Below are 25,479 nucleotides of genomic sequence, written 5' to 3'. Positions count from 1 at the left end.
ACCCCCATCAGAAGGAAGCTAACAATGTCTCCAAATATTTATATCCTTCCCATCTCCCACCCTTCACTTAGCACCCCTCAAAACCCTTCTCTAGCTTGCAATATACTTCGCAAGCAAAAGAACATTGAGGAGACACCTCCGCATCAAAAATATTGCCTGATGGAAAATATTTTGCTCAAAATACCTTGAATACCAAGGAAGTTCTTATGTGAAAAAGACGCCAAACTTGCTTACCCAACATTGCATCATTAAACAATCTCAAATCTCTAAAACCCATACCTCCTACCAATTTTGAAAAGCATAACATTTCCCATTTCACTTAATGGATTTTTTTAGAGTTTTCTGAACATCCCCACCAAAACTTCCGAATCATTGCTTCTATATCCTTGAGGAGCCCAATGATAAGACAAAAAAAAATCATAAAATAAGTCAGGATGGATTGAACCACAACTTTAATCATTACTTCCTTGCCCGCCTGAGAAAGTAATTTCTCCTTCCACCCTTGCATTTTGCCCAAATTTGCTCCTTAACTTGATTGAACAAGCTTTTTTTTTACGACCCACAAATGAAGGAAGCCCTAGATATTTCTCATAATTTCTTATAACTGGCACCCCCAACAAAGCTTATAATTCTCCCTGAACCTCCTCAGAGGTTTTCTGGCTGAATAATGTTGTAGTCTTGTTAGAATTAACATGTTGCCTTGAAGCTGCTTCATACCAAGCAAGAATATTTTGAATTTTTCCACATTCAGAGGAGGTTGCTCTACAAAATAACAAAAAATCATCGGTAAAGAAGAGATGGGTTATTTTTGACCCTGCTCTACAAATAGAATAACCTCAAATTTCCCCATCCCTAGCTACTTGTGATAGAAGAGCATTTAATCCTTCCACACAGAACAAAAATAGAAAAGAAGACAGAGGATCGCCTTGTCTTAAACCCCTAGAAGGATAGATAAGACCCTTCAGTTCACCATTCACCATAATCGAGTAAGAAACTGTTGTGATACATTGCATTATCAAGGCCACCCAATTATCCTGAAACCCCATCTTCAATAAAATTTTCTCCAAGAAAACCCATTCCACTCTATTATAAGCCTTACTCATATCAAACTTTAAGGCCATAAAACCTATCTTTCCTGAACATTGAGTTTTCATATGATATAGAGATTCAAAAGCAATCAAGATATTATCAGTAATAACTTTGTCAGCAATAAAAGCACTTTGAGATTCCGAAATAATGGAATTCAAAATTGGTTTTAGCCTATTTACAATGACTTTACTCAAGATTTTATAAATAACGTTACATAGACTGATAAGCCTAAATTGAGCAATGAATTTAGGATTTTTTTACCTTTGGAATCAAAGTGATAAATGTGTGGTTGATTGACTTTAGAAGAGTACTTGAATTAAGACAAGAGAGCATCGCCTCTGAAACAACCATCCCAATATCTGACTAGAAGGTTTGAAAGAAAAGGGGAGGCATCCCATCCAGTCCCGGTGCTTTTAAAGTGGCTATTTGTTTAATTGTCACGTCAACCTCTTCCTGAACAGTTAAAGCATAAGTCATAGGAGCACTAACCACTGTTTAAACTCCTACCAAGACTCTCCCTAAATCTGTTGGATTTGAAGTTATAGACAGCCTAGAATAAAAGTCCACAAAAACATCCCCAACAGCCCCCTCATCCATGACCCATGCACCATACATGTCCCTAATGCCTTTTATGAAGTTTTTACGTTTTCTATGCGTGGCCACCCCATGAAAAAAGTTTGTATTACAATCTCCATTTGGTAACCATTGAGCTCTAGACCGTTGGGCCCACATGCAACTTTCTTTGTCTAGCAAAGCATTTAGCTCCCTTCTTAACTGAACCACCATATCATAATTCCCACCTTTAGCCGAAGCCTCCTCAACCCTCCATAACAGCTATTTCTTTGATTTGATTTGACTTTTCACATTACCAAAGTGATTTTTACTCCATGATTTCAACATTGTTTTACACTTATTTATCTTGGTAATCACCCTAAACATTTGGTGCCCATTCGGCCTAATATCCCAAGCCTTTCTTACTGTATCACCATAACCCTAGTCAGCCAACCACATTTCCTCAAAGTGAAAAGGTTTTCATTTCCATCTAACTAACTCACCATTCAGAACAAGTAGTAGCCGAAGTGGCTGATGGTCTGAAGCTACACAATTAAGATGTCGAACAGTCGCTGCAGGGAATTTTGCCACCCAATCATAATTCGCAACCCCTTTGTCCAATCATTCCCAAATAACCTGCCCATGCCTAACACCTTGCCATGTAAATTCTAGACCTATGAATCCTAAATCCATGAAACCTTAAGTATTTAAAACATCTCAAAAGGCTTGCATCGGACATGTGGACGCATTCAACCCCATTGCTTCTCTTCAGTGAAAAGAATTTTTTTAAAGTCTCCCATACAAACCCAAGGTAAATGTGGTTTTGAATTCAACATCCGAAGCATATTCCAAGGCTCCATCCTTTCATTAGTGTCTGGCTTACCATAAAATCCAGTGAATCTCCAAGCCCCCATTGTGTCCCCTTTAACCACTACATCAATATGGAATCTGAAAAATCGTCAACCCAAATTGAAACTCATTGCTGCCAAAAGAGTGCCAAACCACCCCCTTTGTCTTGACTTTGAACATAAAATAAACTAGCATACTTAATCTTGGCTTTCAATCTTTCTAATTTTGCCTTATCTGACTATGTCTTTGATAAAAAAAAAAAAAAAAAAAAAAAAAAAAAAAAAAAAAAAAAAAAAAAAAAACAATTAGGGGATCTTGTGCTTGAATCAAATCTTCAAGCTCTCTTTTTGCATGCGAGTTCCCAAGCCTGTGATAATTCCAAGCTAAACAACTCATAGACCTCGATGGGGCTAGTCCCCAGTCTCCACCATTTCTATGCTTTTAATGCTAACACATTGTCGCTTTGTTGGTACCAAATCCTCCATCACCTCCGAATATTCTTGAATACCCTGTTTTGCATAAATTGGGGAGCTTACCTGTTCCATTGCTGCCTTCTCTCTAGCTAAACATTTCCATCCTCAAACCGGACCCCCTAAGGAAGTAGTCTCCTCCCAACCAATAGAGGCTTGATAGGTGCCAACAATCTCAGTAACATGCTCTCCATCCTCTACTCCCAAATGACCCTTGGGATCATTCAAAAGGCCTACTATAGCAACCTTTACCCTTGGTTGCAAGTCTGTGTCTACTTCACGATCATACTTAGCCAACTCCAAATCAATCGCCTTTAAATGCTCTTGAAAATTTCTTTGGAGACTCCTACACTTCGCAGGTAATGACTCAGGTATGTCCACACTCCCCTTAAGCCTATGATTATCCTCAAACTGACCCCCTTGACTCTCTTTATCCTTGCTTCAGCCAAGCACTTTGTTTTCACTAGTATCCATCTCCTCACCGATGCGTACAAGAGAAGACTACAACACCTTTTACGTTGCACCATCATACCCCTCAAACTGAACCACAGGACACTTCTTGGGAATGGTTGATGAAGCTTGCATCCATCCTCTGTATTGTTGATCACTCTCTATCAGGCTTCCTCTGCTTTGAACCCATAAATCGCAGTCTTTGTCACTATGCGTCAAAAGTCTGCACCAATAGCATAGGTTAGGTAGTCTCTCATATTTGAATCATACCCATCCAACCTTACCATCTTCCTTGCAAATTTTTCATCCCCTGCAATGTGGTTTTGATGAATCAACCAACACCTTAATGCGCATATAGCTACTGCCATCCTGGGTTCCCCACCTTTTCATCCCTAATTGAACTTCCCCGATAATCTTTCCAATCTCACATGCTGTCCGAGGATTTATGTCACCTATAGGAGGATCGTGGAGTTGAACCCAGAATAACGTCTTATTGAATTCCAACTCCCTAATTGGAACACTTCCAGACGTCTGAGAGAGACTAGATGTTTATCATAGCTCCACGGCTATCCCATGAGAACGCTCTCCGCATCAACTTCATCCGCAAACACAAACAAAATCGTATGATTCCTCACATCCTTCACTTCAAAGCCTTTCTTTGTCCTCCAAAGGGGCTTGAAAGTACTAGCAATAGCCTACATATTCAGTACTCAATGAGTAAAAAACCTTGCTACCACCACTTGTCCACCACTCCGTTCAAAAACATCCGACTCATACAGGTTTCCTTCATCCTCCGATAAGGATAGTTTCTCCCACAAAACCGATAACTTCTCCATGACTTAACATGAACCTCTCACTCACTGCCGAAGCAATGAAGAGAACTAGGAAGCTGCATGAGGTAGGCATAACATTCTACTATGCTGTCTAGGGTTTGGGAAGTCGCCCCCTAGGTCAGAGAAACCACACACACACACACACACACACACACACACATATGCACTAGTATTATGCCCATACGATGCACTGTTTAATCAAGAATCATGTGTAAATTGATGAAAAAAAGTTATTTTTATTTTAACTAAAATTAAATAAATAATAAAAATAAAGTAATTTTTTACTCTATTTTTTTAAACAAAGTAACCTTTTACTTTAAGTTATATAATGAATGCATATGGTGTAAGATTAAGTTTTTATAAATAAATAAAATCATATATAAGTTGAAAATTAATTGAATGGAATATGGTAGATAACTATGCAACTAATATAAAATGAGATGCCTAAAAATATATAAAGGGAGTTTGCATAATTCAAGCTCAAGTGCATATTTAAATGAATAACCTTGAATTCAATAAGTAATAATATTAAAAAAAAACAACATAATTGAAAGCATATTTAAGCAGTAACCTCAATGTAATAGTTAAGAATTATGAACAACCCAAATTACTAAACATTAAAAAATAAAAATTGATAAACTTACATAATAATTGAATTTTTGTCTTTGAAAGTGAGGTAGGAGGCACCAAATTTCACTCTTTCAAAACAAAATGTGTAAATATAAACTTCAAGAATTTTTTTTTGAGAAAAACTCAATACCAAGAGTATTGTTTGTTCGAGTGCTTTGAAATCTCAAGGAAACTCCCTGAAAATAATAATAATAATAATAATAATAATAATAATGATAATAATAATAATAAAAATTAAACAAATAACAAATAACCCTAAAAAATTATAGATACTTGAACGTTCAAAATATTAATAAAAAAAAAATCAAGAATCTGCCCTTATTAGTTATAGTGACTTGAAAATTTAAAGATGAGAGTCATGGTATAATAAAACTATTATCCATAATCATTCCTATATTTATCCAACAAACAAAATTTCAAGCACTGTAAACTTCAACCAAAAAAAAAAAAGGTTTATAATAATAATAATAATAATAATAATAATAATGATAATAATAATAATAAAAATTAAACAAATAACAAATAACCCTAAAAAATTATAGATACTTGAACGTTCAAAATATTAATAAAAAAAAAAAATCAAGAATCTGCCCTTATTAGTTATAGTGACTTGAAAATTTAAAGATGAGAGTCATGGTATAATAAAACTATTATCCATAATCATTCCTATATTTATCCAACAAACAAAATTTCAAGCACTGTAAACTTCAACCAAAAAAAAAAAAAGGTTGATAAAAAGTTGTTTCTATTTAAAACAATAATTTTAAGTTGTGAAGAAGTTAATATAAGCAACAAGAAAATAAAATAAAATAAAATCCAATACCATAAAAATCAAATTGTTAACGTTACTTACAAATTTTTATTTTCTGTTATACCATAAAAATCATGTTGTTAATTAACGTTATTAGCTTCTTCTTTTTTTGTTATCCAAAAATTTGATACTTATCCAAAAAAAATTAAATTAAAAAAATATATTTGAAAAAAAAAATAGATAACAAATTTATTATCAATTCATTCCCTTGTATATATCATCCCAATGAAAGTTGTGATGAAGTTAATATAAGCAAAAAAAGAAGAAATTTTTTTAAAATCAAATATCATAAAAATCAAGTTGTTACCACGTGTTAATTACAATATTTTTTTTTTCTTTTGTTATACCGTAAAAAGCTTGATGTTATTAAGATTTTGATGGATTAGATGAAAAATTTGGATTGTAATCAAATTAAGATTTCTATCAACTTAGAAATTATAGAAGAAGAAAAATTATATATATTTTTTAAAATCTAAAAATCTAAAAAAGGTTTCTGTAATTTGGTGAAGTCACTTGGCACAACTACGGTTTCTAAACCCAACTTTTATTGTATAGTATATAATTTATTTGTTCTACAGATTCTTATTGCCAGCAGAGATTCAAATTCCTCTATGTCGAAATTGAATAAGAGAAGGTATATATTGCTATTTTGCTACTACCAGATTTTGCTGGAAACTTGGATAAAAATATTATGATTAATTATTTCCTAAATTGTTCATTTTATTATTATTATTATTATGAGATGGGTTTAAGTTACACCTGGCGTAACTCTTGTAAAGTTACACCTGATGTAACTCTTGTAAAATTACACATTTTTTACACTGTAGATTTTTAAGAGATCTAACGATTAAAAAAAAAATCATTAAATGTTATTGTCTTCCACCTTTGTCTCTCTCCTTATTTATAGTTTTTCACTTGATTAAAGGGCATTTGCCATTTTCAACAACCTACTTTTCAAATGATTCGTCCTAAAAGAGAAATTAAATAGATATTTGATGATGAAATTAAATTTATACAATTATATATACAATTGAATTTAAAAGTAATCTACTGCTTTTTATTTCAACAAGAAAGAAGAGCTGATAGTTTAAAAGTTTTTGCGTTGCAAATGCAATGATAGTGAAAAATTATTATCCCTGACCATGCTTTGGTCCTTCATATAATATAAAAATATTTTCTTATAAAAGATAAACAAAGATTAATGGAAGACATTATTTCGAATAATTTATAATTTATGGTAAAAGTTCAAGCTTAATGTATGTTTTTAGATTTGAATTGCTTCTTCTACAATCTAATAAAAACTTTTTGGAAAAGCTGTATTGATGTTTTATTCATATATATATATATATATATTTGTTTTTTTTTTGTCTTTGCTAATAGTTGAAACACTGATAGTTTAGCATGTAATTCAAAAAAGAAAAAAAGAAAAACAAGGATATTTTGCTTTAGTGGATGATAGGCACAAATTTGAAGTTTTGGATCAAGTGGAAAGCAATAATAAATAAGAAGAGAAAGAATACTAATATTAATTAAGTAATTAAGTAGAAAACAAGAACATTTAATAATGGTTTTTTTAACAGTTAAATCTCTTAGAAATTTATAGTATAAAAAATGTGTAGCTTTACAAGAGTTACACCAAATGTAACTTGATCCTATCACTATTATTATTATTATTATTATTATTATTATTATTATTATTTTGGCTATAGGGGCTGGTGGACACCATTGATATTCACAGCTACTCTAGGATCTTTGACGCGCTTTTTCAAGCATTTTTTAAGGCATAATAGTCTCACACAAGCTCGGGGGAACATCTCTCGTCATTATGAGCTGGTATATGACTATGGCTTAATTTAAATTCTTTATTTTTATTGGATCATGCTAATGAGTGCCTTAAAATAATAGTTAATAATTCATTTTAAAAAAAATTTGACATAATTTTTATGGAAAAAGAAAAAAATTGTCAAAATATTAATTATTTTTTCATAAAAATTTTCTTTAAATAAATTGTTAATTAATACTCTAAAAGTATTGTTACCATGATTTTTTAGTGGAGTTGTGGTGTGCCTTTGTATTATAACTTATTTCCCTCCCTTGTGTGTGTGTGTGTGTGTGTGTGTGTTTGTTTCTAAAAAAAAAAAGAGTAATTTTCCTATATTGATTAAGAGAGTGTGTTGTATGTAGTATAATTTCCCCACCTTCCCTTAAAAATTACCATGACTTTTGAATGGAGTTGTGGTGTGCTTTTATGTTGGAACCCTTTTCCCTCTCCCTTGTGTGTGTGTGTGTGTGTTTGTTTCTAAAAAAAAAAGGGTAATTATCTCACATTGCTTAAGAGAGTGTTTTGTATGTAGTATAACTTGTTTCATCTTCCCTTAAAAGTTACCATAATTTTTGAGTGGAGTTGTAATATGCTTTTGTGTTAGACCCCTTCCCCTCTCCCTTGTGTGTGTGTTTGTTTCTCCAAAAAAAAAAATCCTTAAAAGCATTCGATAGATTTCCCATTTTTATTTGAGGTCTTTGGATAAGTCTAGAAGGAATCTATTGTAAAGTTTACGTAAACACCGATTGGAACAAAATTTACGTAAACACAAATTGAAAACATGCAAATGTGTACACGTGTGTGTATTGTCATGCAAAGCACTGTTCAAAATGTTTCATAGGACGATTTGACCCATCAAAGTATGAACTATCTTTAAAATTCTCAGAGAAAGCAATTGGGAATGAGGAAGGATTCCAAAAAATACGTCAACACAACACAATGTTAGGCAGAGTTAGGAATCAGGATATATTGTAGTTTAAGAGGGCAAACAAAAAAGAGGTTAAAATTAATTAATTTTAAAAAATAAGGCAAAATACATCATTAGTCTATGAAATTGATTTAATAAACACTTTTGCACCTTAAAATTTCAAATAGGTTCTATTGTTTCTTAAGGTTTAAAAAATAAACGTTAACTACAGTTAGTCTCATTACTTATGTGGCTAATGAATGAATGATGTGGGTTTTTTTTTTTTTTTTTTTTTAATGACATGACAATTTTTTCAACAAAATAAAAAATACATGTAATTACTATTACCCGGACCGAACAAAGATCCAAACCCAAACCTGTTAGAAACGGATCTTCCTCAATTCAACAAACTGAACCCTAACCCATTCCGTTACAGCTCTTCAACATAGCGAGAACCATCTACTTTTTTTTTTTTTTTTTTTTTTTTTTTTCTACATATCCAAGTGATATATAAAATCCCAAATTCCAAACATGGTTGAGACTTAAGAGGGAACTAAAAAAATTAATTGATTGTACAGAATCTTAATCTAATTAGTACTTGTGCACCTCTATCCAATAAAGAAAACGTAATAGCAAAAAAAATTAAATGAGAAAAACAAAGGCAAACACATATTTTGCCACCAAAATGAATGTCTGAGCTGAATTAATGACACATCAAGATAATTCTTAAGCGTCAGTGCACCAACTGAATTATAGACTTAAAAATATAAAACATTTAAAACTGTACAACATCTTTGTTCTTATCATTTTCTATGGCTTAAAAGAGAAAACTAATTCAGGCGAGAGAAGAAGCCTGCTGGGAGGGAAAGGATCGGCTCTCTCTTTGGGCAGGATTTTTCGGACCGCAAGATGGAGGGAGGAGCTGGGAGGGGTGGGTTGGGGCATAATCAGGTGAATTGGGGAGGACTCATTTTTAACAAGTTTGGGTTTGGATCTTTGTTGGGCATGAGCGATACTGGTATGGATTTTTTTAATGTTAATAATGTTGCCAAATCACCTTACGAAAGTCACATCATTATTTCTGTTAACCACATAGTTAAAAAAAAGTATCGAAAATTAATGAAAGATTAATAATACCAATTTAAAAATTTTAAGGACTAATAACTTTCATTTGAAACTTTAGGAACTGAAATCGCTGGATTAGTATTCTTCCATAAGCAATTAGGACTTAATTGGATCGATTGTGGGATACTATTTTCAATCTGTGTAATGGTACCTGATCAGTCCATGTAGGTGGTCGTGGTGATAATTTAAACTTTGATTGGAGGTTAGCATTGTGTGCATATGTTATTCTAGCCTAGCATCGCATAGGCAATACCCTCATGGCTGGCGCAACAGCCAGCCCAAAGGGTTCAAATCAACCCCTGACCTGGACTATATATATATATATATATATATATGAAATTAATTAATTAACTTTTTTTTTTTGTTTCGATCTCCTAAAATAAAATTTTGAATATAACCTAAAAAATATTGTTTAAACCCAACTGAAATAAGGTTAAATATAATTATTTTAGTGATAATTTCACAATATTTTCACACTAATTTTACAATAAAAGTTAAGTGGTAAGTTGTAATTGGTTTTTATTTAGACTCATAACTGACATCACTTTTTTACATACCTTTGACAACTTATCACCTAGATTTTATTATGAAGGTGTTTTGTTAGTAGCATTACTCTTAAAATTGCTCATTCGTTAAATAAAATAAGTAAATAAATAAACTTTCTCTTCGTACTTTGACTTACTTTATCATTGATGGCAAAATGAAACTGATTTTCCTTACACTTTTCTACTTCATCAGCCAAAAATTACACCACTTTTGGCACAAAAAGTAGAAAATTACACCACCTGTATGACAAACTAATTGTATCTACATTTATGATTCTTTCCTCATTCTCTTTATCTATTTTTCTCATTTTCTCATTTTTATGTTTTCTTTATCTCTAATCAAGTAGTTTGATAAGTGCCCTACAGATTTTCAAGTCCAAGAAGTCTTTTAGTGTTTGCTCAAATTCTAAGAAAATGATAGCATGTATGCTTAAAAAGCTATACACTTCAAAAGCAAAAACTTATATGAGTTATTATTTTTTTCTTCTTAGTTTTACGTTTACTCCTAGTCCAACTCCTAAGTGTGTTTCTATTTTTCTTTATTATATATTTTTATTTAATTGATATTATGTATAAATATAATAAATTATTATAAGTATGCGTTTGGATTCAATTTTTTTTTTTTTTTTTTTTTAACTAGAGCCTCTTGCACTATTCATGAGACATGAATCAAGTCCAAAAAGTCATTTAGTGTTTGCTCAAATTCCAAGAAAATGATAGCATGTATGCTTAAAAAGCTATACACTTCAAAAGCAAAAACTTATATGAGTTATTATTATTTTTCCTTAGTTTTACGTTTACTCCTAGTTCAACTCCTAAGTGTTTTTCTATTTTTCTTTATTATATATTTTTATTTAATTGATATTACATATGAATATAATAAATTATTATAAGTATGTGTTTGGATTCATATATTTTTTTAACTAGCGCCTCTTGCACTATTTATGAGACATGAATAGTACAAACAGGAAAATGAATAGTAACCCGCGTGTGAATAGTAACTTTTTTAAAAAATTGTTTTCAGTTTTCAGCAAAATAAGTGGTATTCAAACGGATACTAAATTTGACAAAAATGTATTATTAGTTATTCTATTATATATATTTATGCATTCAATGATTGTTGTCTTACCAATCTTTAAACTATTAATCATTTTTTTAGATCACTACACAATATAGTTGTATTGTATCCTAAATTATATTTAGAATACTATTTTAGATCATTGAATATAATATGAAAGTCGTATGTACAGAAATAAAAATGAATCATTTTATTTTTTACTCCCCTACAACAAATTCCTAGCTCCAACACTATTAACCCTTAGAAATAAATCTTAGAGTCGCCCCCGAATACATTTTCCAATATTCGTCTTGATTTGTTAAAAAAAAATGCACTTTTGGAGAATTTTGTCTTTTGTAAGGTGCTTACGTGTTGTGGCTTGATATTTTACTATTGGTTTTGATCAGAGAGGTTATTTATCTCTTGTATATGCACTTTCTTTTGGTTTAATTATGATTAGGGATGTCAAATGGGCGGGTTTGGGGTAGGCATAATTGAATTTGGTACACAAAATCTATTTACCCATTTATTATCCATTTATCTAATTACTTTTAACCCAAACCTAACCCAACCCAATTATTATAGGTAAACCCCAACCCACCCAGTTAACCAATAATTAAAATTACCAAAATGCCTATAAAACTTGAAAATGACCAAAGTACTCCTAAAATTCTTTAAAATTACCAAAATACCTCCTAAAGCTAAAAAAAGAGTAAGTGTGCTCAAAAACCACTAAAAATTACCAAAATACCCCTGAAACCTAAAAAATGATCAAAATATTCCCAAATCCTAAACATGACCAAAATACCCTCGAAACCTAAAAATTACCAAAATACCCCCTAAAACTAAAACATGACCAAAATACCCCTCATAAATCTAAAAAATGATCAAAATACCCCCTACACCTAAAAATTGATCGAAATATCCTTGAAATTTTAAAAAATAACCAAAATACTTCCGAAACCTAAAAATTGACCAAAACGCCCCCTAAACCTAAAAATTAATCGAAATACCCAAAAACCTAAAAAAAAAAGGGCAAAATATCCCCCAAAACCTAGAAAATGACCAAAATACCATTAAAACTTAAAAATTGACCGAAATACCCCTAAACCTAGAAAATGATCGAAATGCCCTCGAAATAAAAAAAATAGCCAAAATACCCTTGAAACCTAAAAAATGAACAAAATACCCTCGAAACTCAAAAAATGACCGAAATAACCCCGAAACCTAAGAAGAAACCAAAATACCCCATAAACATAAAAATGACCAAAATACCCCCAAAACCTATAAAATGATCAAAATAGTCCTGAAACCTATAAAATCACAAAAATGCTCCTTAAACCCATAAGATAATAAAAATACACCCTAAACCTAAAAAATGACCGAAATACCTCTAAAATTTAAAAAACTAACCGAAATAGCCCCAAAATATAAAAATTGATTAAATATTCCCAAAACCTAAAAACTGATTAAAATACCTCTGAAAGCTAGAAAATTACCGAAATAGCCCCAAAATATAAAAATTAACAAAACACGCTTAAAACCTAAAAAATTACCAAAATTTCCTCAAAAACTACAAAATGACTAAAATACTCTTAGAACCTTTAATTTGATGAAAATACCCTTGAAACTTCCAAAATACCCCAAACCTATATTTTGGTAATTTTAAAGGCTTCAGGTGTATTTTTTTTTCATCTTATAGGTTTAATGATATTTTGGTCGTTTTAGATATTTTGAGGGGTATTTTTGTTGTTTTAGTGGTTTAGAACTATTTTGGTCATTTTAGAGGTTTTAGGGTATTTTTTGAAATTTTAGAGGTTTCAGGTTATTTGCGGTCATTTTTGAGGTTTTGGGATATATTTTGGTCATTTTAAAAGTTTAGGGGTATTTTCATCATTTTATAGGTTAGAGGGTACTTCGGTAATTGTTTTGATTTTCGGGGCATTTTGGTCATTTTTAAGTTTTAGGGGGTATTTTGGCCATTTTTAGGTTTCAGAGGTGTTGGGAAATTTAAATCTTGGTTGATAGAATTAACAAGTTTTAAACCCAAGTTGTTAATTAGATTTATTATGAATAAAACTTGTTAAAACAAACAAACATCAATATCATGTCAAAATCATGCAGTGGAAAAGTAAATAAGACAAGATATGATGACCCAGGAAATCCAATGAAGCAAACTAGTTTCACAGTAAAAAAATCTAGGGGGAAACCTTCTCAAAAAGCAATCCACTATAATAAAGAGAAGTTTCAGATCTAGTACAAAACCTTTATCTCTAGACTCTACAATCCCCGTAGATGAACTCACAGCAGAAACCTTTTATTGTTTCAGAACCTCTGAACTTTTCAATATATGAACGCCACCCTCTTGATGCACGAATTCCAGTACGTGACTAACCAGTTGCGTGAATCCCAGTACGTGACTTCAATCACCAACTAGAAAAAGAAGAATGTTGGCTGTAAAGTTCTTCACTTCATCAATAATGAAGATCAAGAAGCACTTGGTTACAAAACCCTAAGACGCAAAGATGCAGTAGCTTCTTTCAGAGAGAATAAGGCATTAGTCACCTTTTGCATATGTTCTCATTGTATTCTCTTATGTGACGACCTCTAAAATAAGTTTTATATAGGTCTAGGGTTGTGAGAAAAGAAACCCTACACATACATGTCAGCATGGGCCAAAAATCAGATCTGAAAATCAGAATTCCCGTCAAACCTCGATAAATATAGAGGTGTCAAGGAGGTGTCGAGCTTTTAACTTCGACAAATACAGTTATCGAGAATCTATCGAGAAGGTGTCGAGGAGACAAGAGCTTTCTTGATCGATCCACCAGCTGTCAAGAAGGTGTCGAGATTGCGATAACAATCAACTGAAGAGCTCAATAGATAGCCTAGCTGTCGAGATGTGTAGAGAAGCTATCGGGCTATCTGTCCAGCTTTATTGAATTGCTTTTCTTCACTTGTTTCTTGGTCTAATCTTTATGGCTTTAATACTAGACTTGAAAAAAAATGTTTTTTGAAGTACTAAACACATCCTAACAAGAGGCATTCCTGTTGTTTTATAAGCTTCAGGGGTATTTCAGTCATTATAAAGGTTTTGGGGGAATTTCGTCATTTTATAGATTTATGGGGTATTTTGGTCATTTTTAGTTTTCGGGGATATTTTAGTATTTTTTTAGGTTTCGGGGGTGGGGGGGGTATTTCGCTTATTTTTTAGGTTTCAGGGTATTTTGATAATTTTTTAGGTTTTAGAAATATTTCGATCATTTTTAGGTTTTGGCAGTATTTTGGTAATTTTTTAGATTTCAGGGGTATTTCGCTCATTTTTTAGGTTTTGGGAGTATTTCGGACATTTTTAGGTTTTGAGCGTATTTCGGTCATTTTTTAGGTTTCGAGGGTAATTTAGTCATTTTTTAGGTTTCAAGGGTATTTTGGTAGTTTTTTAGGTTTCATGGGTATTTTGGTCTTTTTAGTGGTTTTGGAGTATTTTAGAGTTGAGTAATTTATAGAAATGATACTTGGGTCATACTTGGGTCTAATTGAGTACCCAGTTATACCCATTTAACCTAATTAATAATCGGGTGGGTTTGGGTTGACTTTGCCACCCCTTTGTGAGTGCCACTTTGCTTGTGGACAGTGAGTGTGGTTGTCTGGGTCTCACAATCTTGGATCTTTGTGATGCTATGCAGTTTTTCTCGTGTAAGGTGCGTCATTGGTTTGGTTTAGTTTGAGTTAGAGAGAAATCTCTTCGGGTGTGTTATGTAGCAATTTTAGTAAATAATTTTTTTTTCTTTATTTTACTGCAACCCCTAATCTATGTATTTGTGAAAGAAAGTTATTTGGGTGTATTGGAGTTTTGGATTATGTAAAATTGCCTCTACTCTATCTTGCACTTTCCAAATTTTTAGTGATGTATTCACTTCATTGACACTTGTGGATGTGGACTAAATGTCAAACCACATAAATCCTTGGTGTTCTTATAGTGTGTTTGAGTCTATTACTCTTTTGGGTTTCTTTCTTTGTTCCCAAGATTTTTCTAATCAATCTTGATATTTGAGCTTTTGCTTTTACAACAAACCAAAGTTCAATACCTAGGCATTTAGATTAATTATTCTTTAGAGATTTTGTTGATTGGTTTGTGAAACTAATAGTTATTGGCAATAAATATTTCAGGTGAGCTCTCTACAGAACTTTCAACAGTTAGGACTGTGGTTCCAATGCCAAATTTAAGATAGAGAAGTTTGATGGAATGAACAACTACGCCAAGTGGCAATGCGAAGTTATGGTATGTCATGATCCACAAGAGTTAAATATGTCTTAGACATACAACTCTTATTTGATCAAGACGTACATAACTTTACATTGCCACATGTTCAAATTGTTCGATCCATCCAATTTCTTTACTTTAAATTTGGCGTTAAAAACCACAGTCCTAATTGTCAAAGGTTTTATAGAGTACTTTGCCAAAGGTTTTGTTGAGGACTTACCAAGAATTTAATTGATTCGACCTATATCCTACCTCCACAAGCGACGAGAGGGAGAAAATTACAATAACAAATATGAATATACAAAAGATGGTGTAGAGATGCTCTTTCAATAACCCAAATCCCAATCCAGCTAAATAAGTCTCACTCACAAATATAAAAAAAGCTAGAGAAAATTCTGATTTCTGTAAAGAAATTTGCCACAACATTCTCTATTTATTTTGCCACTCTCACTCTGCACAAATAATAAGACTCATCAAGTATATTCAAACCTGATTAGTGGCATAATTGATATTAATTAGTATAAGCTTATAATTCGTTTTGTTTTGTTTCTAGAGTAATGAACTTTTTGCTCAGTTCTTGGACGAAACAATGACATACTCTACCGGCTTATTTAAGGTCAGGATCAAAACCTTTTGATAATTTATTGCTAAACAATGCATCAACTTCTTCCTTTTAAAGATTTAGCTTTAACTTACCTTCATCATTATGAAAATATTTCTTAGAAGGAAGATGAGGACTTGAAGGTTGCGCAGCTAAGAAAAATATCTTCTTTGATTGAAAAGGTTAGACTCTTCTGTTTGATTATGTCAAACATTAAAGCTTTTCTTGCTCTAAACTAATCCTCACGTTTTTTCTTCTTTCAATTAACTTAGGCAAGAATTGATGAGAAGCATGAAGTTCTTGAAATTGGGAGTGGCTGGGGAAGCTTTGCCATTGAAGTTGTCAATCAAACTGGATGCAAATATACTGGCATCACTTTGTCTAAAGAGCAACTGAAACTTGCGGAAAAGAAAGTGAAAGATGCTGGCCTTCAGGTACTAATTTGAGGAATGATATTTACCGTAAAAGAATATACCATTAATATCAATACGAGTGGAATATATTGGGAGGTAAAATTTATTGTTTCTAATATCGTTGCATCGTTTTAAAATTGATCTATTTTAAATGTAAAGGTAAAGATAGTACTACACCATTTAAAATCAGTCATCGTTCTTTATTCACTGGAGTTTATTATTATTATTATTATTAATACAATATAGAAATTCTACTATAGTCTAATTTAAATATATATATGTGTAAAGTCCATTCTTAGAGACTTGAATCCCAGTTAGCTTTTGCTCCCTCACACTCCACAAGCATTTATACTTGTAGAGTGACCATATAAAATCTTAAATTCATAGAAACTTGAGGCAAAGGAAGAGAATCCTGACCCTTGTTTTATTAGGGTCACATATATAAAAGTACATAGCAGAGAATCACGACCCTTTTCAATTTGCATATAATCACTAGTTAATTCTTCTCTCAGCACAAAAACTTCTGGTTGAATATGACACATCTTAAGAAATTATTTTTTTCTATAGTCACTTCAAAACTAATTTTAATCAAGTTCGCTTGCAGGACCGCATTAAGTTTCTTCTTTGTGATTACCGCCAATTGCCCGATACCTACAAATATGACAGAATTATATCTTGGTGTGTTCCTTTTCCAACAAATATTTAATTAGACCCTAATGATTCCAAACATAACATTTTCTTTGATGGCATTTTTCAGTGAGATGATAGAACATGTTGGCCATGAATATATGGATGAATTTTTTGGTTGCTGTGAATCATTATTAGCAGAAGACGGGCTTTTTGTTCTACAGGTAATTAAACAAATGGTGTCTTATATATCTGATATCTCTTTCCCTGTTTTATTATAACGTCTTGGTCTTTATAATTTTTGTATGGGTTTAATTTAAATGCATGCGGAAAATATTGTTTCACACTCGTTATTTACTCTTTACACACGTTCATTAGTTCTCGTGCGATGTATACAATTTTTATTAATATTCACATTTAAAATATAAACCGAGAGATATGTACTAACAATGTACACTAGTGAGTATGTGAGAGTAATTGCCCATTTAAATATACCGCTAATCATTGAACCTGGCTTGTGATTGTCTCTTCTTAGTTCTCATCAATGCCAGACGAACGTTACAACGAGCACATGCGAAGTTCGGATTTTATAAAGGAATATATATTTCCCGGTGCATGCATACCTTCATTAAGCAGGGTAACATCAGCCATGGCTAATGCATCCAGACTCAGGTATTAAATTATTGTTTGGTTTAACTATTTATTTCTCTAGAAAATTAATTCAAAGTTTTTTAAGTGCAGCGTGGAGCACGTGGAGAATATAGGGATTCATTACTACCAAACACTTAGATATTGGAGAAGAAATTTTATGAACAACCAGAGGTAAGAAAAATAATCATAATCATATTGATTATCAAAAAATAAAAAATAAAAGAAAAATAATCATATTGTTCTCTTACTTCTCGTCTTAAAGAAAAGCTTCTCCTGACAGTAGAATAATTTCCTCATCAGGTTGTGGTTAGACTTGCGAAAACACAGAAATTATCACAGTTTAGAATGTGCTGCATAATTAGCTAACCAAACGTCTTATGATCCCATTAATATCTTAGAAAATAATAGAATTCTTGTTGATTATCAAAAAAGCAAATAATAGAATTCTTGTCTAGATTTCGTAAATCAAACATGAATTAAAAAAAATGGTCTGTAATTGTAAATCAAACGACCTAATGGATACATTATGCTGAATGCATGAATTGTACTTAATTTGATGTACTAGTTGAAGATGCCTAAATGCTAGCTTGTTTGGGAGGTGGTATTTTATGGAGCGGCTACATATATAGCTACATACATCATCGTGGATGTGAGGTCCATAACTCTGCTCCCACAAAATTATTATCACTTGTTTTAGTAATTAAAAAATTATCTCCTACGCTATTGAGTGGGCCTCTCACAAACATGCGGGCCCCAAAAGCGCGTACCAACCTCATGTGAGAATCTCACTCTATAAAACATGAACCAGAGATACTTTCTGCTCAAGGCTTACTCAAGACTAGTTTTCTTTTAGAGGATAATATATCTATATTCTTTTGTCATTATACAAACTCTGAAGAGAATTTTTAATGTTGCACCCATGTCAAATTTTTGCGAAATTCTCGAAAGCAAAGTACGTAATTTTTTAATCATTAAAGACACTGTCTAGACCCTGCTATAAGTTCTCCATGAAAGAATGAGATAATATCATTGAATCACAAAGACTCTTAACTTGCATTCTCTGTATTATAATAAAATATGTTGGGAATTTAGACCCTAATTGATACATGTTACTTAAGCCATTTTATGCCAAGTTTGATTGATATAACCAATTATGCTTAATTGCAAGGTGAGTTCGTGGTTAATCATAGCACACACCAATAATGCAAATATAATCACAGTGAAAAATAAAAATAAAAACACAGGTAATATGGATATGAAGAGAAAGCTAGCCCTAGAAGGGAAAAACTCTTTGGAGGTTTACTACCAATTCTCAAGGAAACATATTCACTAAATAAAATGAAATTTTTATACCAAGTAATAATGCTTACTGACATGATCACAAGTAACTTCAAATTTTTGGACTCTTCTACCATGGACTTTGTTCACACGAACACCCTGTTTGTAACTTCAAGATCACTCTTAAAGATTCTTCACAGGAGTAACTCTATATATGGAATGTGCATATCAACTTCACCTTAATCACTAATTTGGAAATATTCCTCTTCAATTCATGGTATGAGAGAACACAGTTACAAAAACCCTAGGCACACAGTACGCATCTCTCCAAAAATCTATTCGGTCATTCTATATTATCTTTTATACTATAATTAGGTCGTGAAATACTAGAGATTGGACTACTCAATGGGCTTGGATTCTGAACCTGTGATTCTAAATCAATCAACTAAGTGTTGAACCAAGTGTCGAGGCTCCAAACACTTTAGTTCGATTGTTCTAATATAAGTCTTGTACATTAAATAGTATTCAAAAACTCATTCCAAACCAACTTTTGTTCATGGTTCGCCAACCTGTAACCATGAACCTAACAAAATCATCAAAAAATATATACAAACCATAAACTAAATAGATTAACACTTGTACTAGAAGTAAAATTAGGATTACTTTATTTGTAAAACAAATATATCCTAATATTATCAATTTGAATTAAGAATTATAAGAGATTTGGGTCTTACTATTTTTAACATACCATTGTTATTGTTATCATGGTGTTGCACTAGCCCTCCACTGGAAAAATGATTAGAATTTATTATAGGGAAGTACTATGTCTATAATGTTTTCACAACAAATTTTAAGTGATAAGTTGTTATTGATTCTAATTTAAACCTATCATTGAAATTATTTTTTTGCTCATTAATAACAACTCATAACAACCTATCACGTATGTTTTGTTGTGAAATTATTGTAGAGGCATTTCACTTTATTATATGGTAAAGAAACAGACCCATCCAAGAGCATTGTCATTTAGTTTCTGCAAAGTAAACAAATGCCAAGGCAAATTAATTTGAAAGTGCAAAATGGTCGACTGAAGATATAGTCGCATTTCCTTGAAACTTGCTACGAATGTTAGACAAAAAATAACCAAGTTTTGGTAACATATATTTCAAAATTTATTTTCGTTATAGGTTGATGAAGACTAGAACATGCACAAGTTTTTGTTACTTTATAGTAGAAAAGAGGAGATGAGAAAGAATAAGATTGCTATAGGAATGTGTAATTAAAACTATTATATGGAAATTTTATGATTATTCTACATTGTCAAACTAATCATGATATCAAGCTGACTACAAGGTTTTTTTTTATTATTTTGATGTCGGGTATTTAATGTTTGTGTTCAGCAAAATCCTTGCTCTCGGATTTGATGAAAAGTTTATCCGAACATGGGAATATTACTTTCATTATTGTGCAGCTGGTTTTAAGTCACGTACACTTGGAGTTTATCAGGTATGTTTCTTGCCTAAAGTATTATTATGATACAAAAGAACATATTGACTCATGAAAAATATTGCTAAGATTCATGTAAACTGTCATTAAGACCGTTGTTTCTTTTTGTGTTGATTACCCATTACCAAATTATTAGTTGAGAAAATATATGTCATATTTTTTTAATATTTGATACAAACTAATTAAAATGGTTAATAGAATGAAATTTCATGATCAACAAGAAGTTATATTAAGATCAAGGGAGTCAATACCGTACTGGAGGCTATACCGGTTTGGCCAGCGGTACGATATATTTCGGATACCAGTCAATACCAGTGTACCGTTTCGGGTTTACCGCTATTTTTTATATTTATAAATATATATATATATATATATCTCTGTGTTAAAAAAAAAAAAAAAAAAAAAAAAAGGGTCTGTAATTGTAAATCAAACGACCCAATGGATACATTATGCTGAATGCATGAATTGTACTTAATTTGATGTACTAGTTGAAGATGGCTAAATGCTAGCTTGTTTGGGAGGTGGTATTTTATGGAGCAGCTACATACATCGCCATGGATGTGAGGTCCATAACTCTGCTCCCACAAAATTATTATCACTTGTTTTAGTAATTAAAAAATTATCTCCTACGCTATTGAGTGGGCCTCCCACAAACATGTGGGCCCCGAAAGCGCGTACCAATCTCTTGTGAGAATCTCACCCTATAAAGCATGAACCGAAGATACTTTCTGCTCAAGGCTTGTTTACTCAAGACTTGTTTTCTTTTAGAGGATAATATATCTACATTCTTTTGTCATTATACAGACTCTAGAGAGAATTTTTAATGTTGCACCCATGTCAAATTTTTGCGAAATTCTTGGAAGCAAAGTATGTAAACTTTTAATCATCAAAGACAATGTCTAGACCCTGAAATAAGATCTCTATGAAAGAATGAGATAATATCACTGAATCACAAAGACTCTTGACTTACATTCTCTGTATTATAATAAAATATGTTAGAAATTTAGATCCTGATTGATACATGTTACTTAAGCAATTTTATGCCAAGTTTGATTGATATAACCAATTATACTTAATTGCAAGATGAGTTCATGGTTAATCATAGCACACACCGATAATGCAAATATAATCACAGTGAAAAATAAAAAACACAGGTAATATGGATAAGAAGAGAAAGCTAGCCCTAGAAGGGAAAAAATCTTTGGAGGTTTACTACCAACCCTCAAGGAAACATATTCACTAAATAAAATGAAATTTTTATAACAAGTAATAATAGTTATTGACATGATCACAAGTAACTTCAAATTTTTGGACTCTTCTACTATGGACTCTGTCCACACGAACACCCTGTTTGTAACTTCAAGATCGCTCTTAAAGATTCTTCACAGTAGTAAGTCTATATATGAAATGTGTGTATCAACTTCACCTTAATCACTAATTTGGAATATTCCTCTTCAGTTCATGGTATGAGAGAAGACGGTTACAAAAACCCTAGGCACACAATACGTAGCTCTCCAAAAATCTATTCGGTCATCCTATATTATCTTTTATACTATAATTAGGTCGCGAAATACTAGAGATTGGACTACTCAATGGGCTTGGATTCTAAACCTGTGATTCTAAATCAATCAACTAAGTGTTGAACCAAGTGTCGAGGCTCCAAACACTTTAGTTCGCTTGTTCTAATATAAGTCTTGTACATTAAATAGTATTCAAAAACTCATTCCAAACCAACTTTTGTTCACGGTTTGCCAACCTATAACCATGAACCTAACAAAATCATCAAAAAATATATACAAACCATAAACTAAATAGATTAATACTTGTACTAGAAGTAAAATTAGGATTACTTTATTTGTAAAACAAATATATCTGAATATTGTCAATTTGGACTAAGAATTATAAGAGATTTGGGTCTTACTATTTTTAACAACACCCATTGTTATTGTTATCATGGTGTTGCACTAGCCCTCCACTGGAAAAATGATTAGAATTTATTATAGAGAAGAATTATGTCTATAATGTTTTCACAACAAGTTCTAGGTGATAAGTTGTTATCGGTTCTAATTTAAACCTACCATTGAAATTATTTTTTTTCTCACCAATAACAACCTATAACAACATGTCATATATGTTTTGTTGTGAAATTATTGTAGAGGTATTTCACTTTATTATATGGTAAAGAAACAGACCCATCCAAGAGCATTGTCATTTAGTTTCTTCAAAGTAAACAAATGCCAAGGCAAATTAATTTGAATTGCAAAATGGTCGACTGAGGATATAGTCGTATATCCTTGAAACTTGCTACGAATGTTAGACAAAAAAATAACCAAGTTTTGGTAACATATATTTCAAAATTTATTTTCGTTATAGGTTGATGAAGACTAGGACATGCACAAGTTTTTGTTACTTAATTGTAGATAAGAGGAGATGAGAAAGAATAAGATTGCTATAGGAATCTGTAACTAAACTATTATATGGAAATTTTATGATTATTCTACATTGTCAAACTAATCATGATATCAAGCTGACTACAAGGTTTTTTTATTTTGATGTCGGGTCTTTAATGTTTGTGTTCAGCAAAATCCTTGCTCTCGGATTTGATGAAAAGTTTATACGAACATGGGAATATTACTTTGATTATTGTGCAGCTGGTTTTAAGTCACGTACACTTGGCGTTTATCAGGTATGTTTCTTGCCTAAAGTATTATCATGATACAAAAGAACATATTGACTCACGAAAAATATTGCTAAGATTCATGTAAACTGTCATTAAGACCGTTGTTTCTTTTTGTGTTGATTACCCATTACCAAATTATTAGTTGAGAAAATATATGTCATATTTTTTTTAATATTTGATACAAACTAAAATGGTTAATAGAATCCAATTTCATGATCAACAAGAAGTTATATTAAGATTGTAAAAAAATGGTTCATGTTTTACGCCTTAACCATTTTCTAGACCAAGCACGTGCCACCTTCTCATCTCTCTCTCCCTCTCCTCCACATCCCAAGTACCGTCCCATCAATGTGACCTCCTTCCCATTATAGATTAATTCATGCCTCTATGACTGCTTCAATTGTTTTGTTTTGTTTTGTTTTTTTTTTTCTTTTACCTAATTTCCTAATACACTTCTTACACTGCTGCCACCACCACCTCCTTCCTCCTATTCCTCTCTACTATCATTTCCCGCCACCTATCCTCATCCCCATCACATTCACCCACCACTACCTTCCTATCTCCTCTTTTACATTGCCAACAATACCACTATCTCCAACTCCCACTCACTCCTCTCACCACCACTTTCATTCCCTCCCTTCACTCTTCACAACTACTGCCACCAACAAGAGGGATAACCCTCCCCATCCCCCTCCCCAACCCTACCTAAGAAACCCTCATTTATGTAGCCCTGCCTCTCTCCCTCACTCAAAAAGACAAAAAAAATTATTCTCCCATAAAACCAATTCCATTTGACCTTAATGTCATGTAAATAAAATCACATATAAACATAACTTGCTTTTTGAGTGGATGCTATATAATTTTTTTAAACTCATCAAGATGCATAGAAAACCTTATTAGATTGTCATACTTTTAATAGTTCTACAATTATTTATTTTTCAATTTTACATTTAACTTTCTTATATTAGGTTGATGTCTAATGTTAATTTGTTATTAAATATATATAATTGATTTTTATTATAATTGGAATTATATAGTGGTATATCTGTAATAAACTAAGATAATGGAGAAACTTGAACATAATAGTAGGTCACAATAGAACACAAATCTTCTGTCCCCCTTCTTCTTCTTCTTCTTCTTCAAAAAAAAAAAAAAAAAAAAAAAAAAATTTTTTTTTTTTTTTTTTTTTTGCTATTTTAAACTTTGATTATTTTATGAGGAAAGTAAAAATAATATATGATAGGTTATGAGTTGTAGAGTATAAAATGAAACACAAAATGTGGAACAAATTATTTGTATTTGTCACAATGTAATTCTAAATGAACTCCAATTTATGGAAATTTTATGAATTTTCCTGTGATTCTTTAAGATGAAAATTTTCTTGTTATTAGCTCAATTATAGAAACTAGATTGAAGAGTTTATCAATCAGAAGTACCACACATCTACATTAGTCACAATTATATTTAAGAGTTTGAGTTATTAACCATTGCAAAAATTGTATTGACACTTTACTATTGATAATTATATTACTCAAGAAACCACACATCTCCCACTGAAGTAAAATGGTATATCATTTGCTCATGAATTTGCCACACATCTATCTTGAAATCATACTCTATAGCACATACTTGGTCATAGAACTCATTGATATTTGGTTACTATCTACAATGTAGGTTGTATTCTCACGTCCTGGCAACGTTGCTGTACTCAACAATCCATATCAAAGTCTTCATCAGGATCTTGATTCTGTTCCCGAAGGAGACATCAATTCTTCATATTAATGCTAGGCCAACGTATAAAGGTTCATTTTCATGTTTCTACTTTCATGGGAAGTCTTTTTAATTTTATTGTTTGCTTCTTCAGAATGGTTATTTAATCATGGATCAAATACTTAAGAACGGTTTGCGATTGTAATTAAATCCTATGGCATCTTTCTTTACTTTATTCGACTTATTCATTATCTAAGAATAAAATGCTACAGAGAAAACAGTATGTAATGCAATATATGCTTTATCTGGCTTTCAAATATTTAGAGGCAATTTTATTTTGGCCTCCTCTTTGCACAAATGGGGAATGCATGTGCATTAGAATGCGACTAGATTATTTTGGTGCGATTAAATGAGTTTGGTTTGAGATTTTAGTAGGTTGCGCTTAGTTCAAATTTCGCTTACACCAATGTTGTTAAGTTTATGTTTTTGTTGGCTTAATTCCATGCCAAATTTCTTTGTAATTCTCTCATTTCAATGTATTTTTAGGATTGCTATGTAATTGAGTGGAAGTACTTGAGCCTTGGTCATTGTTGTTGTGAAGAGCATTTTGCT

At 31.9% G+C, this 25,479-nt stretch overlaps 1 protein-coding gene across 2 annotated transcripts in view; it reads left to right on the top strand.

Annotated features, from left to right (window-relative positions):
* LOC111984107 (uncharacterized) overlaps nucleotides 1-25,204 on the top strand; it is a 31,126-nt gene extending 5,922 nt beyond the window's left edge. Inside the window, exons 4-14 of one of the 2 annotated variants that reach the window (XM_065777497.1) lie at nucleotides 6,263-6,318; nucleotides 7,394-7,517; nucleotides 15,958-16,020; nucleotides 16,128-16,187; nucleotides 16,278-16,439; nucleotides 17,023-17,096; nucleotides 17,176-17,269; nucleotides 17,581-17,717; nucleotides 17,787-17,867; nucleotides 23,058-23,163; nucleotides 24,832-25,204. In XM_065777497.1, coding sequence (XP_065633569.1) covers nucleotides 6,263-6,318; nucleotides 7,394-7,517; nucleotides 15,958-16,020; nucleotides 16,128-16,187; nucleotides 16,278-16,439; nucleotides 17,023-17,096; nucleotides 17,176-17,269; nucleotides 17,581-17,717; nucleotides 17,787-17,867; nucleotides 23,058-23,163; nucleotides 24,832-24,939 — 1,065 coding nt within the window. In that variant the 3' untranslated portion in view covers nucleotides 24,940-25,204. Of the gene's footprint in view, nucleotides 1-6,262; nucleotides 6,319-7,393; nucleotides 7,518-15,957; nucleotides 16,021-16,127; nucleotides 16,188-16,277; nucleotides 16,440-17,022; nucleotides 17,097-17,175; nucleotides 17,270-17,580; nucleotides 17,718-17,786; nucleotides 17,868-20,371; nucleotides 20,478-23,057; nucleotides 23,164-24,831 lie in introns of both variants that reach the window. The other variant, XM_065777496.1, reaches the window with a different exon arrangement.
* The last annotated feature ends 275 nt before the right edge of the window (nucleotides 25,205-25,479 follow it).

The sequence above is a fragment of the Quercus suber genome, unplaced genomic scaffold (assembly GCF_002906115.3).
Source record: "Quercus suber isolate HL8 unplaced genomic scaffold, Cork oak 2.0 scaffold_10, whole genome shotgun sequence".
Taxonomy (NCBI): Eukaryota; Viridiplantae; Streptophyta; class Magnoliopsida; order Fagales; family Fagaceae; genus Quercus; species Quercus suber.
Note: the sequence above shows the minus strand (reverse complement) of the source record. Positions and strands in the feature narration are given on the sequence as shown.